This window comes from Rhipicephalus microplus, chromosome 7 (genome assembly GCF_043290135.1).
Source record: "Rhipicephalus microplus isolate Deutch F79 chromosome 7, USDA_Rmic, whole genome shotgun sequence".
Classification (NCBI taxonomy): domain Eukaryota; kingdom Metazoa; phylum Arthropoda; class Arachnida; order Ixodida; family Ixodidae; genus Rhipicephalus; species Rhipicephalus microplus.
The window spans coordinates 71,819,089-71,843,848 of record NC_134706.1 but is presented as its reverse complement, the minus strand read 5'-3'; the positions used below and the strand labels follow the sequence as shown (position 1 = coordinate 71,843,848).

At 45.1% G+C, this 24,760-nt stretch overlaps 1 protein-coding gene across 1 annotated transcript in view; it reads left to right on the top strand.

The window, feature by feature from the left end:
• The window catches only part of LOC119185560 (japanin-like-RA1), a 109,990-nt gene that overhangs the window by 50,743 nt on the left and 34,487 nt on the right, over positions 1-24,760 (top strand). Inside the window, exons 5-7 of the mRNA XM_075870029.1 lie at positions 7,994-8,134; positions 12,836-12,858; positions 20,903-20,964. Coding sequence (XP_075726144.1) covers positions 7,994-8,134; positions 12,836-12,858; positions 20,903-20,964 — 226 coding nt within the window. The remainder of the gene's footprint in view (positions 1-7,993; positions 8,135-12,835; positions 12,859-20,902; positions 20,965-24,760) is intronic.

Here is a 24,760-nt window from a genome sequence, read left to right as displayed (position 1 = left end):
TTATTGGAAAACGGAACGCGTGGCTCTGAGACAAGTGTGTGCACCCCTCTAAGAGGTTATAAGATGTAGAACGCAAGGCGACGGTTAGGTACCACCACCGTCTCGTTTTAGCAAAGCGTTGGAAACGCTCGCCTGTTCGTGCAAGCGTTGCATGTTCAGCGCAGCGTGATAAGCGCTACGGTTCTTAAAGTTACCTATGTATGTCTTTTCTAGTAAAAGGCACAAACGTAGAATATATGCGTGTTGTTATGGTGCGCCAGACATGCGCAATAATTGCTTTTAAATCGACAATCGCCAAAGTATGAACGCTGAACCTTGAGCGACATTGGTGGGCACTGGCACGGGGTGGGCCATTTCAGGTACCCGATTCCGTTAAGAGTGGACAATGTTCAGACAGATAGACAGACGAAAATGTTTTCTTCGAAGGTCCCCAAGAAAGACTATCGTCTTTAAAAACAGTGTCCCGCCAGCCGTGAGCGGTGCGTGCCACTACTCCCTGCTCTCTCTTTCTGCCTTTTTGCCTGAGAGGGCCGCGCGCCGCTCGGCACCACTCCCAATAATCTCTTTTTGCCTTTTTGCCGGAGAGTGCCGCGCGCTGCTCCCTGCTCTCTCTTTCTCTGTGCCACTCACCGCTCGTGGGACGCCGCTTTTCTCTTTTTCTCCCGTGGATGATTGATTGATAGATTGATACGTATGGTTCAAGGTCGCGAAACCATCATATGATTATGAGAGACGCCATAGTGGAGGGCTCTGGAAATTTCAGCCACCTGGGGTTCTTTAACGTGCATCCAAATCTGAGCACACAGCCCTACAACATCTCCGCCTCCGTCGGAAATGCAGTTGCCGCAGCCGGAACTCGAACCCGAGACCTGCGGGTCAGCAGCCTTTCCTCCCGCGCAGCGTCGTGAAACGGCTGCCACTGGTACGGGTGTTTTCGTATCATATCCCAGGAGATGTATGAGGAAATTTTGGCACCGCTAATGGCGGAAAGCTATCACGTGATCTAAACGCACTTCCGGTATTTTTTTGTTTGTTTTTGCTATTTTAGCAAGAAGGCGGTGCACATAGATGTAAGCATTACCGCTAGTTTTGCAATATGCTGGGGAAGCTTGTTGAAGCCCTATGCCGTAGAAATTCCACCGAAACGTGCGGGCTTTTCACTGACGGTGTCTATGAAACTAGTTGCGTTCTTATGCAGCTGGTGTGCTCCAATATTTTATTTATTATGCTTTCGTGTGCACTGCCGGCCGGTGAAGAAGACGCGCTACTTCGACTTTTCAGGATATGGGTAAGTGGGCTGTATCGCATGTGCAATTTACGCTGTGGTTTTCAGTGCTCCGCACGTAAACTAAGACAAGACAAACTTGTTTCAATGTTAGTTGTTTTGTGATGGTGTGCTGTTTTTCGCTAAGCCACGCGGTCGCTCAAGGGTCCTTTGCCACCCTATTTCTCTTATTAGACTTCACTTCATGTGAACTGCTTTATGAGTGAGTGGTCGAAAGCTTTCCACTCGTTACGAAGGACCGAACCATGATTCACCATCCTCATCATCATTGGCCGCAGCATCAACGAAGCGTGCAAGCTACCTAACGCCTTACAGATTCACACTGGGTACTTTGTTGTTATGCCAAAAGTTGGCGATTAGTGTACTGAATACCTAGCTAGTGTGGCTCGGTAGTTGTGAAAGATACTGCCAGCAATGATATGGTGGCACCCCATGGGAGCTTGCTGAAGACTCTATGGAAGGCCACTCCTCCACCTTATGCTGGGATACTGCTACGTCGTCCGCACTGGCCTGATGTCTTTAACCCATTTGTTCTTGTGCAAGGCACTTTTTTCGTGGTGATTTTTTTCAAACCATACTTTTGAATTTTGTCAGTTCAACAAAAAGCACCGATAGAAACAGACATCTCAAGGGCTTATATATTGTTGAAGTTACTATAGCTCACTGCCTGCTATCTCTAAGCTCATTACACAGTTTGTTATAACCTGCTCCTTTCTGTTCAGCCAACCTGAAGGGTCCTATGCCATGTGTGACTGTAGTGTACTAGTTACTATAAAATTATAATGCAATGTGAACATCTATTTATAAAACTAGGGCGTAATTTTAGAGCCTGAATTTAAAGTTTGATAAAGTGCTGAATATTCTGGTATTGATTATTACCACTAGTATAACGCCTGCTGTAAGCCTTGCTTCACGGAGTTTTTGAGAATGCAAGTTATGATGTGTGACACTTTGCGCGGAGAGGGGTTTATTTGTTAATAAATATAGTTCAGAAGGAAACATGTTCCCTTTGGCTTGGTAGGTGTGAAAGTTACTGCCAGCAACGATATGAAAAAAGAAACTTGCTTTTGGTTTAAAGATGCTCAAAGAGGAATACTTTACAAAGCTTTTCATGCTGTGGAAGCTTAGAAAGACCCTGCATGTCTGCATGAAAGACCCTGCATGATTTTTAATTGCCTTTGTCTTGCTCCTATTTTCATTTTCAGAAGAGATCCAGGACACTCCACTGGAAATGCCATATAACATTAGATTGGAGAACACGAAGCCCTCCCCTGCCCCCTCCGAGTGTCTTTTGATGCTTTTTCCCCTATTGCCATAAATGATGACCTAACACTTACCAAGTTTCATTGTAATGAATGAAATGTATATTTCATATACTTATAGTGAGCAAACTTGTTCAAAATCTGATTTGTTTCGGGACTAATTTGTACTGCTTTGCCCAACACCCACCAATATTTACAACAAGGATACTACCAGATTAACTGCTCCTACCCATAAAAATGTCTCAGTTATTTAGCAACCACACCAGATACACATTTGTAATAGGAATATGGTGTTTACAAAAAGACAAAAGTACACAATTCGGCACGCAAAAATACGCTAGGTGACCTTAGAGTCGCTGAAAAGTAAGTTTTGTCTTTTGAGACGTAGGACAACTTAGAAACACAATTTCTTCCGTAAAATTATGTATGTGTGTGGATATAGAAGCATAAATTACTTATGAAAGCTTAGTTTTTTTATTAAAATGCAACTCAATGCTTATCATTTTACCTGGTAAGCTATCCCAAGAAAGGTAGATACTTGCAGGTTATGTACAAACGTTTCATAAGAAATGCTTTCATATTGCACAGTTCTAAAGGAAAAAATACTTGAGCAGCATTTTAGCACTGAAGCAATAGAGATATGACTAAGTGCTTGAGCTGAAATGAAAATGCGTAATTTCAAATCCTTACCGCTCGTATATAGTTATCACAAGCGTATCACAAGCGAAAAGTTAAAATATGCGATATGCAAACATGGACACACGAGACATACGCAGGCTAGTTCGAATGTGTGCTTTCTTTTCTGCTGCTGTGCATGTTTTCAGTTGTTAGTCAGCATTTGTCAGCTTCTTTATTTCTCTCTTGTGTCCATGTTTGCATGTCCCGTCTCTTAGCAGGAAGAAAAAATCAACTAGCTCAGCTCTGTTATTATAGTGCTCATGCCAACTTGTCTCTTCTGAATTAGTATTGTCCAATTCATTACAGGTAACATTATTACGTCAAATCTGGAAGCATTCCTAATGAATACTGATTGTTCATCATGCCATGGCAATTGTAGAGCACCTTGTTATCGGTGTAAAATACAAATGCCTTTTCAAGTTCCCTTCCTATACATATGTCTCTTAAGACACTGGTTGGCGTGAGGTAATGTCAAATGTATCGTAATTTATTCAATTGAGAGCTTACCTGACCAGTTGATGATCTTGATTCATTTTATCCAAAAATTTTCAACATTGAAAAAAATTACTACAACATCTGTACAACTTATTACCCACTTAGAAAACAGGTGCTTATTTTGTAACTCCGCTGTGGTGGTCTAGTGGCTAAGGTACTCGGCTGCGGACCCGCAGGTCGCGGGATCTAAACCCGGCTGCGGCGGCTGCAGTTCCGATGGAGGCTGAAATGTTGTAGGCTCGTGTGCTCAGAGTTAGGTGCGCGTTAAAAAACCTTAAAAGGTTGAAATTTCCGAAGCCCTCCAATACGGCCTCTCCCATTATCAAATGGTGGGTTTGCGACGTTAAACCTCACATATCAATCATCGTGCTTATTTTGTAATGACAGATGACAATAGCTTACTGAAGCAACTTCAATGATTTTTCGGCCTGCATCAAGAAGCTGCATTAAGTTAACAACACATCTTTAAAGAAGTACTGAATCTTTAGTAAATAATATTGTACTAGCAATATACTTAGTTGTGTAATAAGCTAGGCTGATGAAAAACTAGAAGCAGTATGTAATAGAATAAGAAATCTAATATGGAGAAAAATAGCTTAAAGTTTAAGTGTCAAAGTGGCTCTAGGTTTTGCGTTTACAAATGTATGTGCTGTCATTTGTTTTTATTTAGGAAATGTGTCCTGCTGGGCAAGTAATACTTACATCTGAATAAACAATGTACTTTTCTGTTAGACGAGTTTAAAGGAAACATAATCGGGGTGGGCATGGGATTTCGCATTGTAATTAGTGAACCTTACATAATGATGCAATATTTGAGAAGAGCCCGTGCTCAAATACCATGGCATATGTCATTTTTTGGCCCTGTGAGTCCACATGGTATGTGCATCATTGATCTGTGTGATTCCTGGAGGTTTGGAAAGGTGGTTTTAGAAAGGTGCATATTCAGATATTTCTTACAGCAAACTTGTTCCCACTGCTAGATATCACAATCGACATTGCAGGACGTTTCAAATATGGCTACATTCTTCATGCATAATTCATGAATCGACGTCTGCCAAATGTTCCCAGGCACTCACGTTTTCTTTTATTTTTTTTCCTGCCCACGTTACTGAGCTTGTTGAAGGTCCTTCGCTCCACAATATGCCTTGTTTTCGTTTTGTAATGTAAATGTGAAGAAAGAAAATTTGACTTGAAGATAACTTGCCGACGCGAGGGACCAAATTTGCAACCTTCGAGTAACATGTACGATACCCTACCAACTGAGCTACCACAATGGCCACCTCCCTGTCCACTTAATGGAGTATATGTAAATTAAATTTAGGAGCGTGGTCAGTAGCCATGACGGTGAGAGTGGAACACTATTTTGTCTTTTTTTCGCGTCGCGTAATTCGTGAGCTTACTATGAGTTGGCAGCTGTTCAATAATTTCTCGTATACTACATGAAGGCACCAACTCTGTCAGAATGAGTCCCTCATTATGAATGAAGGAAAGAAGTACATTTAAGGGCTTGTTTTCTTTGTTAGACACAATAATAATGAAATTTAACAGATTATCATGCCATTTAGCCCAATTGTCTATAAGATATCAAAATATCGTGTCTAACAAAGAAAACAATCCATTAAGTGTACTTTTTGTTTGGCCTGGTTACCTCTTCGATCCCATTATTATTGTGTTTAACAAAGAAAACAAGCCCTTTAATGTACTTTTCCTTTTTTGGTTTTGAGTTTACGGTCCTCATGGGCAATCTATTTATGTTACTACTTGATTATATATTCTTCAATCACTGGGATCGATGCATTGAACGTGGACATGTAAGGTGTTTATAGCATGCTCAAGTCATAGCACAGATAAACATTGGATTAGTTTACATGAAAGTGTGAGAGATGAAGGCTGCCTGATTTTTCCAAATAACGTACACTTACCAGAAGCAGTTTGAAAGTTTATAATGACGCTATTCCTGAAACACATTTGTTTATTTAAACTTCTACAGTGTCATGTTTAATAACAAGACGTCGAGCCTAGTTGTGACAAATGAACAAATATTCACAAATCGCCTCATGTACTTTTTACACCGTAGTTGAATGAGCTTGCGTTCATAGGCGAGTAAAATCAAGTCCTAGGGTTTCTTGCGTCATGACTAACACACGATCTCATGATAAATATCACGCCAAATGGGCATGCAGACACTCCCGGATTTATGTTGTGCACCACTTCGCCCATCACGACACAATTCGCGCATGCACCACGTCATCCATTGCAAAACGATCCGCGTTTACATTTCCAAGAGCCGAGAAAGTTTTGGGCAACAAAAACCCCGAACATTTTGTCATCCTTCATGCCTGCGGCGCGCGGATGGCTCAATCTGTACGGAGCGGGGCTTCAGTGCGGCAGCGCAAATGAAAGTTTCTTGCGTGGTGTGAAACACATGATTGCTCACCCAAGGGGCATTCCCTACCCACTCCAGGTATAATGTTAAGCGCCACTGCGTTTGTCGTGAAACGATCTGCACTGCCGCGCGTAACACATGTCAGCGAAAGACGCGAATTTCTACGGCGTACGGCTTCAACCAGCCTCGCAAATCCACTCTGTGCGCGCTGCCAACCTGGATAATAATTAACAAAAATCAACACAGCAAACCAGAAGCACGTTTAGATTACCTGACCTCGTTCAGCCAATATTAGCGACACCGCATTTTTCCCATATATCTCTAGGGATATGACACCAAAACACGCCGCCGGTACGAACGCTCTTGCGGCGCGACACTCAGCCGCAAGCCGCTCACCGCTTGCGGGACGCCGTTTGTCTCTCTTTCTCCCGCAGAGCATCGTGGAACTTGCGTTGCCCATCGAATCGCTCGATGAGCTATTTTTGCCGTTTCCGCTGGCTCCCATGAAACCAACCAGCAATGGGCGCCGGCCTTTGCTCCCTTTCTCCGCACCTATACATTTTCCTCTCTCCGTCTGTCGGGAACGATAAGCTGCTGTGCCGGCAGCTAGCAGATTGGCGGGCGCTCGTCGGACTCGCTCGCTGTATTTCGTGCCGACCGTTTCTGCCCTCGCGATCCCCGGCGTCAGCGTACCTCTGGTCGACTGGGCTGGCTTTACGCCATCTCCTAACACCGATCTTCGACAGCGTAGCTCTGGCCTACTGGACTTACCCTGCGCTATATCCTGACGCCGACAAGAGTTCATACTTGCAGTGCCCCGTCCTCAGATTCTTGCAACCATGTCCATCTTTCCTGTCTTTTCCTTATTTTTGTCGTTCGCTGTCCCTACGCTTCGCTCTCTACTTCCCCTATCTCTATCTCTTTACCTTTAATTTCTATCCTTTTAATCTCTTCTCTACCCCTATCCCTCGTGAGTTACTGTTGAGGTGTCTTCTCTCTTAGAGCCAGTTAAGGAACTCACTGTTCTCTTTTTCTCCCCTAAATCCTCCTCCCCCCCCCCTTAGAGATGTCCCTTTTTGGCCTTGCTTTTCTTATGGCACCGCCGAAGTGGACAGCGTGCCCGTAAAGTGTGAGCGTACCTTTACGCTTCGACCCTGCCAACCATACCTATGTAAACCCTCTAAAATTTGGTGCGTATTTGCCTGCTTGACTTGCCAAACTATAATGCAATGATTAAAAGTATCAAAGATGAAGTTTTCAGACAAACTCAGATGAATGAACTTTACTACATGCACTGCCATGTCGTAGGAGAGGCCCTCGGCTTTGGGCCAATGCTTGCTGGCATTTGGCTGCTTACTCGGCTTGCTGGGTAACCCGATGTTTGGGTTACACGTGAGAGCAGAGCAATAGATTCTGAATTTCTAAGGCTGACTGACGGGTCCCCTAATTCTGATACACGGGTGTGCTTTTAATTTTAATTATTGTGTCAGAGCTGCCAAAGCCTGCAATTGAACACGCTGCCTCAAGTTCATGAGCATGACCCATGTACCTATAGATTATTATGGGCAGATATTAACAGGGACAGAAAAACGCTCTTGAGTGGTAATGACTACTTTTTTTTCGAAAGCTGAAAACCAGCTTTCTCTTTGATGGAAGCTATGATTATCACTTTCCATAACTGCAGTTTTCTCTTGCCTGTGAGTCTCTCACCTCGTTTTTCATCTAGCTCTAGTCAAGTAGCTGTCCAACGTCCACTTTGACTTAAGACAAGGTAATGTTGCTCACAACACTCAATACTGTAATGGCTGTGTAACTGCTTCACGATTTCTTTAGATCTACTTTTGTCATACTGTTAACCAAAATAAAAACAATCACTTCTCTTTTCAGTTACCCGCATCAGAAAATAGTCTTTACCTTGTGGGTTACTCCAGGCCACTTAAGAAGTCTTGGTACACATGTGTAGCGTCCAAATTTGTAAAATTTGGGGACGATGTAATCCACCGGCAACTGCAATTGAAAAAAGAACAGGTAAGTGACGCTCGAAAATCGGCCAGGTACTATCTAACGCAAGCATCTCTTTAATGAGAAGCACTCAGAGAGTAGCCGCCGATGCAGCATCTTTCTCTTTTTCGTTTAAGCAAGTAATTAACAGCTGTGCATTGCTCGTACACCGAAGGCTTGGCAGGCTAATTAAGATAAGTGGTGCCATAAGTGTAGATCATGAGAAGGCTTAGATCGATGCAATCATTAAAGAACGCAAACAATCCTGACCATACAGTGCAATAAGGTATGCGTCATATGTGTTAGTTTTTGAAGTATTTCTTCGAGAGTCGACCAACGATTGACTATAACTCACTGCGTGTTTAGAATACATATGCAAAGGTTCTTTTGATGTTTTCAAAGGGGCTAGCCAGTACTGGAACTACACCTACTTGTTACCTCGAGGTGGCAGTTGCACAGATTGTATTCGCGAAGCTGTTTCAAGCACCGGTGCACCTTTGTGGTAGTACACACGACTTCCACACATAGCGCCTTGGCTCGATTATAAAATCAACCTCAATTTTTATTCTGTGCTTCGATGAAAATTTTTGCGACATGGACTGTTCACAGTATCGTGTGAACCTATCCAACTTTGGAGCTATTCTTGTGGTGTAAAATTCGTGGAAATGTTCGATTCACCGGAGTTCACTCAGCTGCGAAAAAAAAACGTTGAGGCGTGACATGACGGCGCACATGACCACGTACGCGCACCGTACTAGCCAGCGCATTCCCAGCGTGAAAAAAACTAAATAGACCAAGTGCAAAGTAACATGACTATAAACAAACTTGAATATTCTGAACGTGCGTATGAGAGTGTTGAAATGTTTGAAGGGCCCCACCGTGGTGGTTTGGTGGCTAATGAACTTGAATTCTGACCTTCAGGTCACGGAACCAAATCTCGGCTGCGGCAGCTGCATTTTCGGTGGAGGCGAAAATGCTGTAGGACAATGTGCTCAGATATGGTGCACGGTAAAGAACTACACGTGTTCGAAATTTCCACAGTCCTCTAGTACGGCGTCTCTCATAATTATATAGTGGTTTTAAGACGTAAATCCCGCACATATTTGTGGAATATTTGAGAAGCAGCGAAGTGAATCCGTACAGGTGTTTCAGAGGCGTCAGGTGGGTGGCCACGTTAAAACTAAATCAAGGGCTTAAGCGATCAGAGTCCTTGCATGGCCTCAGGAATCGACCTCTAAAAGTGGACCTCTAGGGGCTATATTCATTAGTAGTACACGCATTCCGAATTTTTTATTTGCTTCGAGATTTCTGAAAACTACGTAACGTTAAAACTCCGTTGTGGAATAAAGACCAATCAGGAGAGGCCAATCAGGAGAGGCCGAATTGAACATGCCCTTGAATTAGACATCGTGAGATTATTCCCCTGGAGGTCAGATTACAGCACTACACTGGCACTGATAGTGGGCGAACAGAGAATTGATCATCCATGATTCTATTGTCAGGACTTGCCGATATTTGTACATCACATGTCGAGATTTCTAGCCTCACTACTGGTGTTCGAGTCTAGTGCGCAATTTTAACAAAACGATCTACTACAAATATGGAGCTCGTCGAATACTCACGCGTAATCATAGCCGAGTATTGATCAGTCTCTTTGTGAGCTTAAACCAACCGCGCCCAAATAACACGTGTGGCAATGCCTCCTTTAAAAAAAAAACGTCGGTCCAATGCCTGAAGGGAACAGGCTATAAAATGCTTGCAACAACTAATAAAACAAGAACATGAAAGTACAATAAACAATACGCAAAAACAAGAAAGCACAGTAATAAATCGAGAAGTTCAGTCCTGGTTCTTGAAGGTGCGTAAAATGGCTTGAGGCATACGACATGCACGACTTCGAGCAGTGCACGGTGCCGTTGAGGATTCGTATTGGCGTCCTAAATAACCTTGTCTTCTAGAGCTCCTAATTGTCGAAGCACCTTGTATTACCCACAAAATTGTCAAAGGGGTTTCGACCTATAGTCCACGTCGTAGTACCAGTGTCCAGGCCCAGAGGCGGTTGCCAGGCTGGTATTCCGCGAAGTGCCGTCGAAGGTTGCAGCGATTCTTGTCTGTATTTTGCTGGCACTGGATACGCAGACGGGTGAGTTGTCGGGCTTCTTCGGTGCTCTGTAGGTAGGCGGTGACGTCGATGATTTCTTCATCAGTGCATCTAGTAAAACGGCGGACAGAGTAGTTGCAGGGCTCCATCTATAGACCTGCTTGTAGGTCATTATATGCGATGTTTCTTGTACGGTCATGTTGTACGCGAAAGTCTGTACGGTCATGTTGTACGATAAGGGTCGCATCTAACGTCTTGTGCTCGACATCGACATACTCCGTGGCCACAAGCATATTGGCGACGTTCTGTCTACACGCTCATCGGCAGCCGCCAATACTCATTGGTTCACGGGTAGCAGGTGGTGGTCCGTGGGCGGCTTGAGTCGCATATCAACGGGGAAATCACATTGTGTACCGTGTCATGACGTCACGCGTGATAGAAAGCGTGAGTGTTTTGATGCTAGGTGGGGCTGAGCGGTGTTAGTACTGGTAGTACGCTACGCTATACGCTAGCGGCGACCGGCTGCCATGTCTACGCGCAGTAATGTAATCGCTAGGTGAAGATGCTTTGGGATTCAGCACACATGCAGCTCTGCTGTTAAAAGTGTTCAATGCTGTTTTTGTGGCCGTCATCACGCGTTCCCCACGAGCGCCGTTCAAAGTAACGGCAAGCAATATGTAAAGAGCAATCATGAGTGTTACATTTACTTTCTGGTCTCTTGGACGTCTTACAATGTTTTCGTTAACTTCATTTTTTCATTGAATGTCCAAGCTTAGCGTACGATCTTTTAGTAACTTGCATATCCCGGGATGGTAAGTTTAGCACAAGCTCACCATCCAATGAGAAAGGCTGTTTTGGCTCGCAAGTCACTTTCTGTGATTTCACTCTCCTTGTAAAATGAAACGGCCTGAGCAACGAGGCGTCGTCATCACTTATTTCGAAGGCCACACAATGACAATATGTGCCGACAGTGAGCGCCCCGGTATTTTCAGCTTTTCATGTACTTGGCATTGTTGAAAATTCAAAATACTAACTATGTATTTCGCTCTTGATAAGTGTTATGTGTTGGTGTATGAACGAAAACAAGGCAAGTTACCCAACTACTCGGGGAAAAAACCACGTCGTTTGTTTCCACAGATGATGACAATGAATGAATGAATGAATGAATGAATGAATGAATACTGTGTGGCAGTGTTATGCACAGTCCATTGGCATTTTGTGCGAGATTCTGCATCGGCTGCGTGTACGTGTAAGGCAACATTTTCATCTATTTTAATGGTATCTAATGTGGTTAACCAACATGAATAGTTAGCCTGCATTAGGCGTCAACATGGAGATATGTCAATAGGCGCCAACATGGATATATTAACATCAAACGATGCTGTCTCTGTTTATTACAGATAGACACTGCGCGCATTCTGAAACTTGAATATCCAAGAAACAGTCACTAGTGATCCGGTAAAGTCCTGGTGCACTTTCGTTATACCAATTGTCTTGGCAGGAGAGTCTGCCATACTTTATTCTGTTTTATTTTACTTAAAGCTGCAAGTGGAAGTACTAATTACCAAAAAAACAATATTTCTAAATCCATGATACTCCTGCAGGACAACCATGACTGCAAAATAATAATGTCATGATTTACCTGCGCAGACAGGGTAACAACTGCAACCAATCTTTTTAGCTACTAGTGAGAACTTTTAAACCTACCTTTGTTATGTTCTGATGTCTTGTCGTTTTATGCCCACGTGATTCCATGTTTCTATCACTTCTTCTTTTAGACACTCACTTTCATTATCACCAGGACAAGTTAAATATTTCACGCCCTGCTCTTCGTCAAGTTTATTTTGAAGGTTCCATTTTAGAGTATAAATCATGTACAATCTTAATTTCGAGGTTCAATTTGCCTTGTGTGATATAGGGGTGCATTATCTTTGATGTTTGGTCCCCTCGTAAGCATTGCACTTTGTTTTCGCTTATAGTTTTTGGGTTCCGTTTATATCGTGTTTTATCTTGCTCTTCTGTGCTCAAGTAATACACGCAGGTTCGGCGCATAAAAAGTTTGTTCAAGAGCAAATAAACTCCGTTGTAAAGACGCGCTCGCCTATGTTCTGTGTGTCTTTTATTGTCTTTGTCTAGATTGCGCTGAAGCCTACACAATTCTAGTTCAATTTTCGTGAGCACCCGTGTCTTGCTATTACGACAACGAGTGCTGATTTGTTTGTACATAGCATGACCCCAGAATAAAAAGCTTGTGTAGCTTTCTCTTCTGGTCAAAAATACGCTATCCACCAATTCAAAGATAGGCAAATAAAGGGCTGAAATAGGTGTTTTTAACATTGGGACGATAATATAGCGCGACAGTGTCGACCGTGGTCATTTTTATACGCCATATGTTTACAGGTTCACGTTTCAGTGATGTTGCTCTGGTCAATTAGTGGGTGCATTCGTGTGAAGAATTGGTAGAAGGACAATTAATGTATGTTATGTTGGACCAGTTATACCCGTATTACCATACCGCGTGCAATGGCATCATGTTACCTAGGATTAGGAATCTGCGTTTATTGCAGATATCGCGTACTGATCACGAAAATAATGGTCGTTTGATATGATTTTCTTATTTTTTTCAGTCAAAAGCAAAATCATGGGACGAGTATGTATATTTCATGACATTTACAAATTTTGCAAAATCTTTGAAGTGAAACGCTGCACTTTGCCATAATGTTTCCCAAACAATATTTTAAGTTCTAATTTTGTAGCAGTCAAATAACCATGTTCGAAGATAACTTTTAAATGTGAAGCATTGCTTCATAAACTACAAGAATCGTTAGCATCCTACGTCTACAACTATCAAAAGCAGCAGTCTAGTTTAGGCTCACGTGTATTCTATTGTTCTTTCCTTCATGTCTTTCTTTTAATCTTTCAGTCCCCGTCACCCAGTGTAGGGAAGCAAACTGAATGCACATATAGTTTACCTCCCTGCTTTTCTTTCATCTACCATCCATCCGTTCGTCCGTCCATCCGTTCGTTCGTTCGTTCATCCATCCATCCATCTTTCCATCTATCCATCCTTCCATCTATTCATTCATCCATACATCCATCCATCCATACATCCATCGATTCATGAATCCATTCATCTAGGTTCCAACGTTTGGGTACTTTTGCGATTGCCGGCTTAACTTGGGATAGACCAAAGTGAGCGTGAGCAGGTGAAAGGGTGGCGATAACGTCTGGCTGTTCATAACAAAAAAAAGCGAAAGTCTTGTCACGGTCGTCGTCTAACTCTCTTCTCCAGGCACGTGTGGCACAAAAACGTAAATGACGGGTCGTGGTGTGCAGTACGCCACAGGTGATTCATAGTTCATATACAAAAAAATGACGAGAACAGACATAGGTAATTTAAATGCTACAGAGATGCAAAAAAACTTACAGAAACTACATTGACCCAGCAAATGCAATATAATAATACGAGCCTACAATTGTCACCTTTACGTGGATGTTACTATGGTAAGTTGAGCCATTGTTAGATCATTGCGTGTACGCCACTCATTTCAATACTGGCTTACGACAAGCGTCAAAGACATTCACAAACTGCAAAACTGCTCAAAAGTCAAACAGACATAAAATGCATGAACCAACAGCATAAATTACTCCATTTCGGTCAATAAGGAGGTTCAATCTGTACATTGGTAAACAGCAATGTTTTCAGATGAATGATAGTCAAAGTATATTACTTGAGAGCACAGCGGGAGGACCGCCGAGAATTCCACTAGGAGCCTTCGGAGCAGAGCCGAAGGTCCGACATTATGAGTGGGTCCAGAACGTAGACGAGTAGCGGTCGTGCCGTGGACCAAAAACCTTGTTGCGTCCCCCCTGAACCTCGTCCAAAGTGCATCCCCCTCTCTCTCTTCCAAGTTTTCCCGGCGTTCTCTACCAGCGCCAGGAAGAAATCTGATACCGGCAGTTGGTCCGGCAAGCACAGTGCGCAGGCATTGTTGCGAGTACTCTCTGAAGTGCTTCTCCACGCCGAATGGGTTTGAACTAGATTTTTGCGTCATTTGTCATCTCGGATCGCATCTCGGAGCCTTGCAATGTGTGCCGTGCAGTCAGCTAGAGTGATCCACTTTCGCCCGTTATCTACGTGCTCGCATTTGAGCCGCTCTTGCAGAGAATTTCCAAGGACACCAGCGTCGGCTGATTTCCCCTTTCGCCATGATCACCGCCAGTGACAATGTTCGCCTACACAGATGACCTCGTCAATGGTGTCTCTAACAAGGCAACTTTTTGGTCCGTTTTTGACATAATGAAATAAAATTGCTCGTTGGGCCACGCCAGGCTGAATAGACCGAAAAACAGTGTCGTGTATCTCAACTGCGCTTCTTTCAGCCCACGTCCCGTTCATTGCCTGCCCGTAAAGAAGTGGCTACACATAGTGGTGTTCTATTTTAAAAACAATGGCCTGACTACCGAAAACTGGCGGTTAATTAAGGACATGCTGAACAACAGGATTGGGTGACTGAGTGCTTTGTCACGTCCTCTTAGAGCTAGTATTACCATAATTTGATCATTGTTGTTTAGTTTTAATACATATGTAGCTTACGCTGTGCCTGTTAAGCCCCGAACCAGGCTAGTCCTGGACGGGCTCTTTTCTGTTTTCTTTGGAGTGGCTAATCTTCGTACTTGGCACGCCTCGTGCTCTAGTTGCGAAGGAATGGAGGAGGACCCTGTACTCCTGACCTGGGCATTGTGACCACAGCGATATACGTTATATGCACTTGGGTAACTCTCGATTCGAATATGCTCCTCACTCGAAGCTCTACGTCATATTTTTCGAGCGCGCGGTGTGAGGCTACCCACCCCCCTCAGGCAATTTCAAGCTCGGTGCCTTGACTGGGAACGCCTTCTGCCTCGTATGCAGGGGCCGCTTCTACTTTGGCCCGTCTCCAAAAGGTTCACCCTGAGGTAGAATTTTCTTTAATCAAATTCGACGAGTTACTCTATAAACTGACACTAGAGCTACCTGCGAACTGATATCAATTTTACTAGTGCCGCTACATTTCTAACAGGAAGCTCATCACTGCCAGTTTTCTTGATGCCAAGTGTGCTTCTTTAATGTACCGCCTGGCCAGAACTTTCCGGCCCATAACATTCATGTCCTTCAAAAAATTATCTACGCGAGGAGTGTGCCCATTTTGTGGCAGCAGTGGAGATCTTTTTCGCACCTTCACTCGGTGAGTGCTACCAGCCGCCCTTCGTCAAAAGATAGCTAGGTTGTTTGGATACACGGTGTTCCTTTTGGCATTATTCGTTTTCAGCATCCCCTGCTTAGACGAGCAGTGAAGCAATATGTGCTGCTGCTTGTCGAGTGCTCCAACCAAATTGTTGTAGCACGGTGCAGCGGCTGACGTTCTCGGTTCACATGGGTTGTAGGCTGATGACACCACTATCTGGGCCCCGCAGGGCACACTCTAAGATATGGAGGCGAACCTGCAGCAAGCCGCAAGCATAGTCGACCACTATGTTTACCAGTGTGGCCTTCCGTGCTCGCCACCCAAAATAGAATTCGTGCACATACGCCCCTATCCCAAGTACAGGGACAAGTTAAACTCGCACTGCAGACAAGTCCAATCCCCGAACAAAAAGTCATCCAGGTTCTGGGGCTCTTCATTTGTCAAAACAGACGGTCAGACAACACATTGGCCAAGCTCCGGAAGGTGGCCGACCAGGTAGGCTGCATGGTCCGCCAGGTCTCTAGTAAAGGCGGGGTGCTACAGTGCAGAGATGCCTTGCGACTGGCACATGAATTCGTAAGTAGTAGAACCTAAGATCCTAACTCATACCTCAACCTGCGAAAACATGACAAGGATGTAATTTAATTTATTCATTACAAAATTGTTATAACAGCCTTCGACATCCCTGCAAACACCCATCACCAGCGTCTTCTAGGCCTGGGTATAATGAATGCGTTTCGGGAGCTTCGAGAGGCCTGCCCACAAATCAGTACACTCGACTTTCACAGACGGTGAAGGAGCGCCGCCTCTTAGCCCGCAAACACATTTAACACATTTAAATCACGGAGGATCGTGTTCAATTTCCATTTAAGTAGAGATGCGCCCTTTACGTGCTCTTCCAAACAATATGACAAAAGAAGACCACGATGGCTGGCGCCTGGCGCGGCCGGAAGCCCTGGTCCGCTATTTTGGATGCAAATTTGACGTGTTCTGCGTAGACACCACCGGCCCTCACCATGAGGGCTGGTACTTGGCCGTTGTCGTACACGCAAACCAAAGATTTTACGGGCTCACATTATGAGCCCGGGACATAATTTACGTGGAGGAAGTTGTCATTGCATTGACTGCTTGTCACCCCACGTAGCAAACCCTCATCTCCGGCTTTTGAGGGGCCTGCCAAAACATCATGAACGGCTGTGTCGCGCACCTCGCCTACCGCTTAATGCAACGCTGGTCCATCAGAGAGCCCTTGCACCCCGCCGTATAGTCTGGGTGCCTGCTCAGAAGCACCTCACCTGGCCTTTCCACTCACCTCCCGCAATCAATACGACCTTGAATTCAGTTTGGTGTATGCTTTCCTCGAAATTGTAGACTATTATCAATTCGATCGCAGCATTTATTCACGTCAATACAAAGGCCTAATTAAAGTGGAGAAGCGGCTTTCACTTCGACTCTTTAAGAACAGTGTGCTGTGATTGGCAGCCTTCAAACATTTTGAATTCACCTTTTCCGGCTGCTGCTCACACTCTCGCTTAAAGTCTTCGGACATCTACCACATGGTATAGGCCTGCCCGTGCAACCCTGCTGTATCCCCTATCATCAACCCTACCCGGGAGGAGTGGGAGTGACCCTAAATGAATGATCTTACCTTCAGACCCCAAAAGACCTGGGTTAGACGACCCCAGGCAGCAGCCGGCGCTAATGGCGTCTCGTACTAGGCATCCCCACCTACTCGTTTTGGGTGCCGTCCACTTATGAGGCGGTCACTCCTTGCCTCCCTTGTTTTATTTTGGCAAATAAATGTTTTCAACATCACCTTTAAAATATCAGCATGTGCGTTGCTTTTCTGTGTTTTTTGGTTGTATCACGTTGTGTTCCCGTGTAGCATCCTTTTTGTGTGTCTATTTTTGTGTGTTGCTTTCACTAAGGAAGAAAGGAACAGAAAACTGCCTCACCAATATATTGCGAATGTTATCGTCCCTGACGCAACGAAGTGCGCGTAATCTGAACAGTAAAAAACCTCATCACTGATGTCCACTCCTGCGAGGAGGCGTCAGAAACTGACCCAGACGCGTCGAGTGGCCGAAGCTGGACAGGAGAACCCCGATGGTGTCGTGGGTAGCGGTACATTGTACTAGAAGAGGGCAAAGGGCTTACTCCGCCGCTTTTCTGAAGCTGTTGGTGTCGCATAAGAGAGGTAGCACCACAGGCATCTTCGATAAAAGCTTCGCCTGCAGAAGCAGCTCGCTGCTGGCCGCTCATACAAGTTGCGACGCGCGTTTCTTTGATATGTATTATAAACTTGCTTCTATTGACTTCCTTCTGAGTGTACTGAGAGCGTATGTTGCTTTCAGTTCACCATTATTTCTTTTTTGCGATACATTTGCCGAAACTCAGTCCGATGGCACCTTATGCAGATATGCTTGCTCCGCGACGCAGTTAATGCTTTTTTTTTCCTTGAGGGCGGGGGAGCTCGGGTTCTCTGCACATTTTGAGAAGCACTACATTTGTTCAGGTCACATCGTATTTTCCCCAATATAACACCTTGCTGAACCAAAAAGGACGGTGTACCCCTCAAAATATACGGTTTCATACAGTGACCGGCCGTGTACTTCGATCCAGGTGCACGGTAAAGAACCCCGGATGGTGAAAATTTCTAGAGCCCTCCACTATTGCATCTCTTATAATCCTGTCGTGGTTTTGGGACGTTAAACACCAAATAATATTATAATTATTACAGTGTGCAGATATACGGTTACATGCTGCATGGACCTAACCTAAAGTGATTTTGTAGCAAGATTGTGCCATGCCTTCCACCAGATAATTAGAAAACAGTGCACACTCGCTTCCTAGCCGAGCTTGAACATGCAGGCGTGCTGGCTGAATTTGTTCCTTTGCTATGACGAAATAAAATTATAGCTGAAATATCTTTTGTTCTAATTCGATTGTTGCACATGGCACAGTAGTTTTCTCGGGGTTTTTATTAGGTTTTTATTACCTATAAATATGCAGTTACACATCTGTTAGGCCTATGTACAGGCTTCTGTTCCTGACAAGAAGCTCTTATTTTCAAAACTGAAGTAAAATATTCAACCCCTAGTTTACACACACTTTATTCACTTCATGTGCAACGGCTGAGCTTCAACTCCTTGGCGCTTTGCCACTTTCCTCCTTTGTCACTGTTCAGTTCTTTCACATGAAAATGAATACGTGTGACAACGTAAAAATTCATTACTTTCGCAGTGAAAGTAGCGGCATGCACACTCCAACCAATTTTGATGGAAAGTCTGTGTTGAACAACTGCCAGCATGTCCATAATGCTTCCAGAGTGCAGCTAACTGTGGCAGAAACAATTTGTGAAGATATCTTCGAGCTTTTTGACAAAGCCGTACAGCTGACTATAGGCAGGGAGGAGGCCTGTTCGGTCACCATAGTTTGTTAGCCGAGCAATCTGAAAACTTTCACCAGGTGAGGTCACGGTGAGCAGCTTGACGCAATCTTGGCATTTTGTTCTAGCATTAAAAACGCATTTTCGTGCAACATAGCCCGAAATATAGTAAATGAGCCTGGAGTCGCTTCTGACCACGCGCTGGTTATGGTCATTTGAAGTCTGCGGGCCAGCAAGCTGGTGTACCATAATTTTTTTTCTCTTCAGCTGCAGTGGTAGCAGCAGTTTGACTACACTACTCTCTATGAGTTGATAGACAAGTGCTGCTGCGACAACTGCTGCTGCGCAAGAGTTGGCCAGCACTTTCGGCTGCCACGCTCACACAAAGTTCTATTGATGGCGATGTCAGCGCCGCCGCCCGGGCCAAGTGAGAAACACACACTGGAGACGTTTGTGGAGCCAACCCACCGCATACTCTTCACCGGGAAGTAAGCCCGCTGCGCTCTTCTAGTACACTGTAGTTACGGCGAGAAAGTTAGTCTTCTTTCTCACTCGTGGAAAATAATAGTGCCACTTCGCTCTCCCACTGCTGCAGGATGTGCCGTGGGCTGAGACACAGGCTCTGATGGTGTATCGCAGACTGGTTGAGGAGAGAGGCGGCGAAGCGGAAGCAGGTGTGGGGGCGCCAGTTTTTTTTCCACGTCGTATCCGAGTTGTGTGAGGACGATGGTGTTCGATGTTTTCAAGAAGAATTGGAGGCGGAGAATTCTTCCGTCCTTGCACAATTCACCCGAATTGGCATGTCCGTGATGGAGCACTCTTCCTCGTGCACGCCTGAAAGCGAGCTTTGCTTAGTTGTGGACGAAGGCCGTGGCCGCTGGTCGTGCAGCGTTAGCGACCCATCCTGAAGTTTTTTGTGCTTTGGGTGGAGCGCACTCTTCTGATGTTGCTCTGGCAAAGCCCGGCACCAAAGTGCAGGGGGCCCATGCCTCGGGTAGCCAATAAAAGGTCTGCGTGCTTGAGGGCGTGGAGCAAGCGTCGAAAACGAACACACGGGATAGGGCGAAACAAAGGCAATCATTCCGGTTGAAAGCTCAATTCGTTCTCCCTTTATAAATAGCTCATTGAACGCTTCCTGACCCCCTAAAAAGGGTTCACTGTAATTCTTTATCGTTGTCAGCCACCCATTTATTTAGTGAAGTAGTGGGCATTTCGCAAGCATATATACTGGTAGCTCCAAAATCTTGCAACGTCTTATCCTCCTTGTAGCTATGAGCCAAAATTTTTAGGTGACAAACAAACAAACAAACTTCGCAACGGGTTCTCAAAATGCCACTCTTCCAGATTTTGTAAGGACTGCACTACACTTTCTTTGCAGGTGTTGCGTTTCTCTAAGTTGTATTGTTTAACGAAAGAATGTTTAGAGAGAGAAAGCAGGCGCATGGTAACAGAAATGACGAAATTGCAGAGCCGCTGCGAAACGCATTAGGCGCTTGTGGTCACATTCATGTGAAAATATTGAAGATGGAACGGGACTTTGAACTGCCTGTATGGTTTAAGTGAGAAACATTATACACGCATAAACTGAGCTTTGTGTTGGTGAGTACTACTGTGTAATCGTACGTCATAGAAGAGCTACACATTTTTCTAGCCAGCTCTCTTTTTTTACTGCTGTTGCAACAAGAATTCATGACGATTAAGCCAGCCTGGCTTATATAGGAACTTGTTACTGGAGGCCTCTTTTTTGGCACCTATTTTTAAAAGATGAATATAGATGCAGAGGTTCGAAATCTGTGTTTAAAGTTTTTAGTACAAGTTACGTACTTTTGAGACAAACCAAATAGGGTGTAATATCCGCACAGAAGTCAAATATGGTTTGCTATCTAATATTTTGCAATGTAGGTTGCAAATAGCCCATGAGAGCCTAAAACTATTCTTATTCTTTGGTTGGTTATTGCGGTAAAGGTTTACGGGCACTAAAACACCCAGCTACCACTTTTTTGATTACTTATAGTAAATAAGACATTGAATTGCTACTACGGATCGCATTATAAAATGCTCACCCGACTCACTTTCAGAACTTTACCTCTTGATATACAAGCTAGATTGTGCTTTATAACTATGAATGTAACGGTAACATGTAAGTATCACATGCAATTTTACAAGTCTGTACAGTTTTTGCATGAAAGGTTACTGTTGAAGTGTATATACGAAAGTCATTATAGGGTCGGCAGGCAGCATGACATAGTGCAACGCATGAACTAAACCTATGTCAGGCAAGATTCATTTATTCCAGTGTGCACTTTATATGCACTGAAACTTCACTTGAACAAACTTCAAGGCACGTCCAAAAAAGAGTGTTAAAGGGAAAGTGCAATAAACCGAAACACCTACACTTGATCATGTTATCAAACCTGAAGAAAACATCTGCTGTTAAGATACACTGCAATACGGGTTTCTTTGTTAAGCTATTTATTTGCATTAGAACGTAACGATGATACATGATCGTATGGTTAATACAGCAGTATTTTTCCACACATGCTTGCTTAAGACTGCAGTGATCAGGAGTGGCGTTGTGCAAGCTGCTGCGGGGAAACGTATTTACACCTGCTGCGGGGAAACGTATTTACAGACAGAAAATGACCGGTTTTACCAAGCGCAACGCCGCTTTTAAACAAAATATCAAATATTTTATAAGAACAGATGCGCTTCCGCTTCGCACTTATGAAAGTCATCACCTGTTTACCTTCTGCGACTGTGGCTACGCCTATCGTCGCCTCCCCAATAAGCTTTTCTGGCACGCCGCGGGCGCTGCTGATGGCGAAGCCAATAGTAAAGATATGTAACAAAACGTTATGGTACTCATTGAAGTGATCATCATGGTGCCAGAGGCATTAAATTTTGTCACGGTGTACGTTCATGCAACACAAATGCGCTATGCAGTGAGTTACAGTCAATGTAAGTAATTTAGGATCGGGTGCAAATGTGCTTTTGTCGAGGATTAAAAAAAAACTTGCTGAAGATACAATCATTTAAATTGCATTTCACTACATAAACTAAGATATGGTGTGATTCCTTGACGGATTCAAGTAACGTGTACTATTGTCAACCTACGGTAGTCCGCCAGTGCCCGCTGGACTATATATATATTGCGAGAAAAATAATTACAAAGCCGTCAAGGCACATACCAGAACACATTGTATATAGTCCTGAATTCTTGTGGGGTGTCGTTAGTTTTTTTGAGAACCGACAAAGACGTGGGAGCTCACCAGAAAATTCGGGGCCAATACCAGGTTCCCTGTCAATACAATCAACGGGAGCACTATCAATATCACCATCCACGGGAGCAGACCATCACAACGAGCTCGAACGCCTCTTCAAGTGAGGTTTCACATGATGCTTAGATGCCATCCATCCTGCAAATATACTAGCGCTAATGGTGTTGACGAAGCACATTGCTTTCATACCACATATGACAGCGCAGTTCTACTATAGTTGTCGGTGAATTTCTCCATGAAAGGACAAGAGAGCCATGCAAACGGACAGTTGTGTGTCTTTTGTCACTTCCTATTAGCGGGTGGTGTGGCAAGGTGCCCTCAAAAACTGCCGTTCGTCGAGAGGCATTTAAATGCGACCATATTCTCGGCTGTATCACCGGCGCCTTTTCGAAAGAGGAGGCCAGAACTGCATGTACCTTCCTCACCAAGAGCTGGCTTCTTGGTCACCCCGTGCTGTTCAAATTAGCATTTTAGTACTAGAGCTTCTCTCCATCAATGAACATCATGTTTGTTTATTTTCAGCGCTCAGCCACCGACTTCCGAAGCACATCTCATGAGCAGGCTCAGTGAATAAAGTTTTGAGCAGGACTACCAACAAAGAGCAAAGACGTCCTTATGTTCTTTCCCGGCCTTCATATTCCAAGTTTAAAGCCCAAAATAAAAAAAAATGGCAGCATATCCACGGAGTGAATGATGGAGAGTGGGGCGAAGCATCCGTCCATCTATTCGTTCTTGCTTCCGTGCGTCCATGCGTCCGTCTGTGTGATCGTCCGTGCGTCCAATTGCCCGTCCGTTCGTGCGCCTGTTAGTGCATCCACACGTCCATCTGTGCGTCCGTCTTTGCGTTCGTCCATGCATCCGCCACTGCGTCCGTCCATGCGTCCATCCGTTGGTGCAGCCATCCATGAGTCTGTCCATGCATCTGTCTGTGTGTCCGTTCGTCCATCTATTCAACACTCCAAGTACCACGATCTCGCATCTTTTCATCATATATTCCGCATATGCACCGCCATCCAGTGGACATTCCAAGGACTAAACGAGAGGTCGCGCACGCACACTTTCTAACGACTTGCGCTTCGTGTCTACTTCGCACCTCTAACCACCTCGAGTTCATGGCATATACTAGTTCACTGTATTCACGGCACTGCAGCCCAACACTTGCTAAACCTTTCTAAAACAAAGAAGATTATGCCCAGCGAGTATAGCGTAGCAACCCTTTCTTGTCAGATATTGCTTAAAGTACATGCCAATGAATGCTATGGGGGAATGAGAGACAGGAGAAGTCGGCTTTTAGTTAACGCACACGCTGTGAATTTTTTATTGTTCAACAACGCACAGAAAAAGATATCTCACCGGCACCACCTCAGAGGTCAGAATGTTAGACTGGGTACACACTACGACTACTACTACGACTACGAGGGACGAACGGGTGCCGCTAAGATCAAAGTCCGAGCAAGCCATTTCGCCGCGCCAGTCGCACAGCTGGACCCGGGGCCACGTCACGCTGACGTTGCCCCACCGGTCCCCTTCAAGGAAAAAGGAAGCAACCTGTGGCAGTCTCGTCGCGCCCTACCGCGAGCGGCCGCCACCCCCTGGACTCGGCCCTCCCACACGGAGCCCCCCTCCCACCCCCATGCCAGTCATCGCAAGGTCCCCGGACGCCGTCTGCTGCCCCGGAAGCCTTCTGCCCTGGTGCCACCTGACGCTGAGCGGTCTCTGAGCCACCCTGTGCACTAGAGTGCAGAGAAATCTGCACATTACCAGACCAACAAGTCGCCCTCCCTAGTCCCGCCGGCTAAGCGCCCGCGAGACCAGCGGACATGCCCCTTCAGACATGGCAAGCCCAAGCAACCTCCCGGTAAGAAAGCACTGTTTTCTGTTCACCGCCGCCGATGGGGACGTGTCTATCGACGACCTTATATATGCAGTTGAAGAGACAGCCGGACCTGATAGTGTGTTAGTCTTGCAACACATGGGGGGCACGAAGTTCCTTGTGTGTACCCGAAACGCGAGTCAGGCCACAAAACTTATGCTCGCAGAGGGCTTCAAGGTTAACCGAGAGCACGTTACAGTAGAAGCGGTAGGACCCCTAGTTACGTTTGTTAACGTATACCGCTTTCCAGCATATATACCAGACGAGATCTTGATTAACACTCTTTCGCAGTACGGCAAGATAAGAAGTGTTTCCTTTGCATCAGTTCTTAACCGACAAAACAGCTTAATGGGGTTAGAGTAGTGCGCATGGAAATGAGTAGGCCAGTCCCAAACTTCACAACCATTGCGGGGCACCGTATCAAGTGTGAATACCGCGGTATGCGCAAAGTGTGTGCATGGTGTAACGAACCGGGGCACATGGCCACGGCTGGCGCAGCCGCTTATTGCAAGAGATGTGGGGTATTTGGGCATGACACCGAAGGGTGTGTCGAGGAGTGTAAGAGATGCGGCGGGCGGCACGGCACACGCGAGTGTTTCCGCAAACGCTCGTACCTTGCGGCAGCGCGCGACCTTCCACCCGAGACACGGCCAGTTACTGGTAACGACCACCCCAGCACTTCTCGCCTGCCTACCGGGACTGAACCGACATCAGGGCTTCAGGTCCTAAGACCGAAGACTTGGCCCCACACGACAACGAATGTTCCGGACCACTGGCAGCTCGAA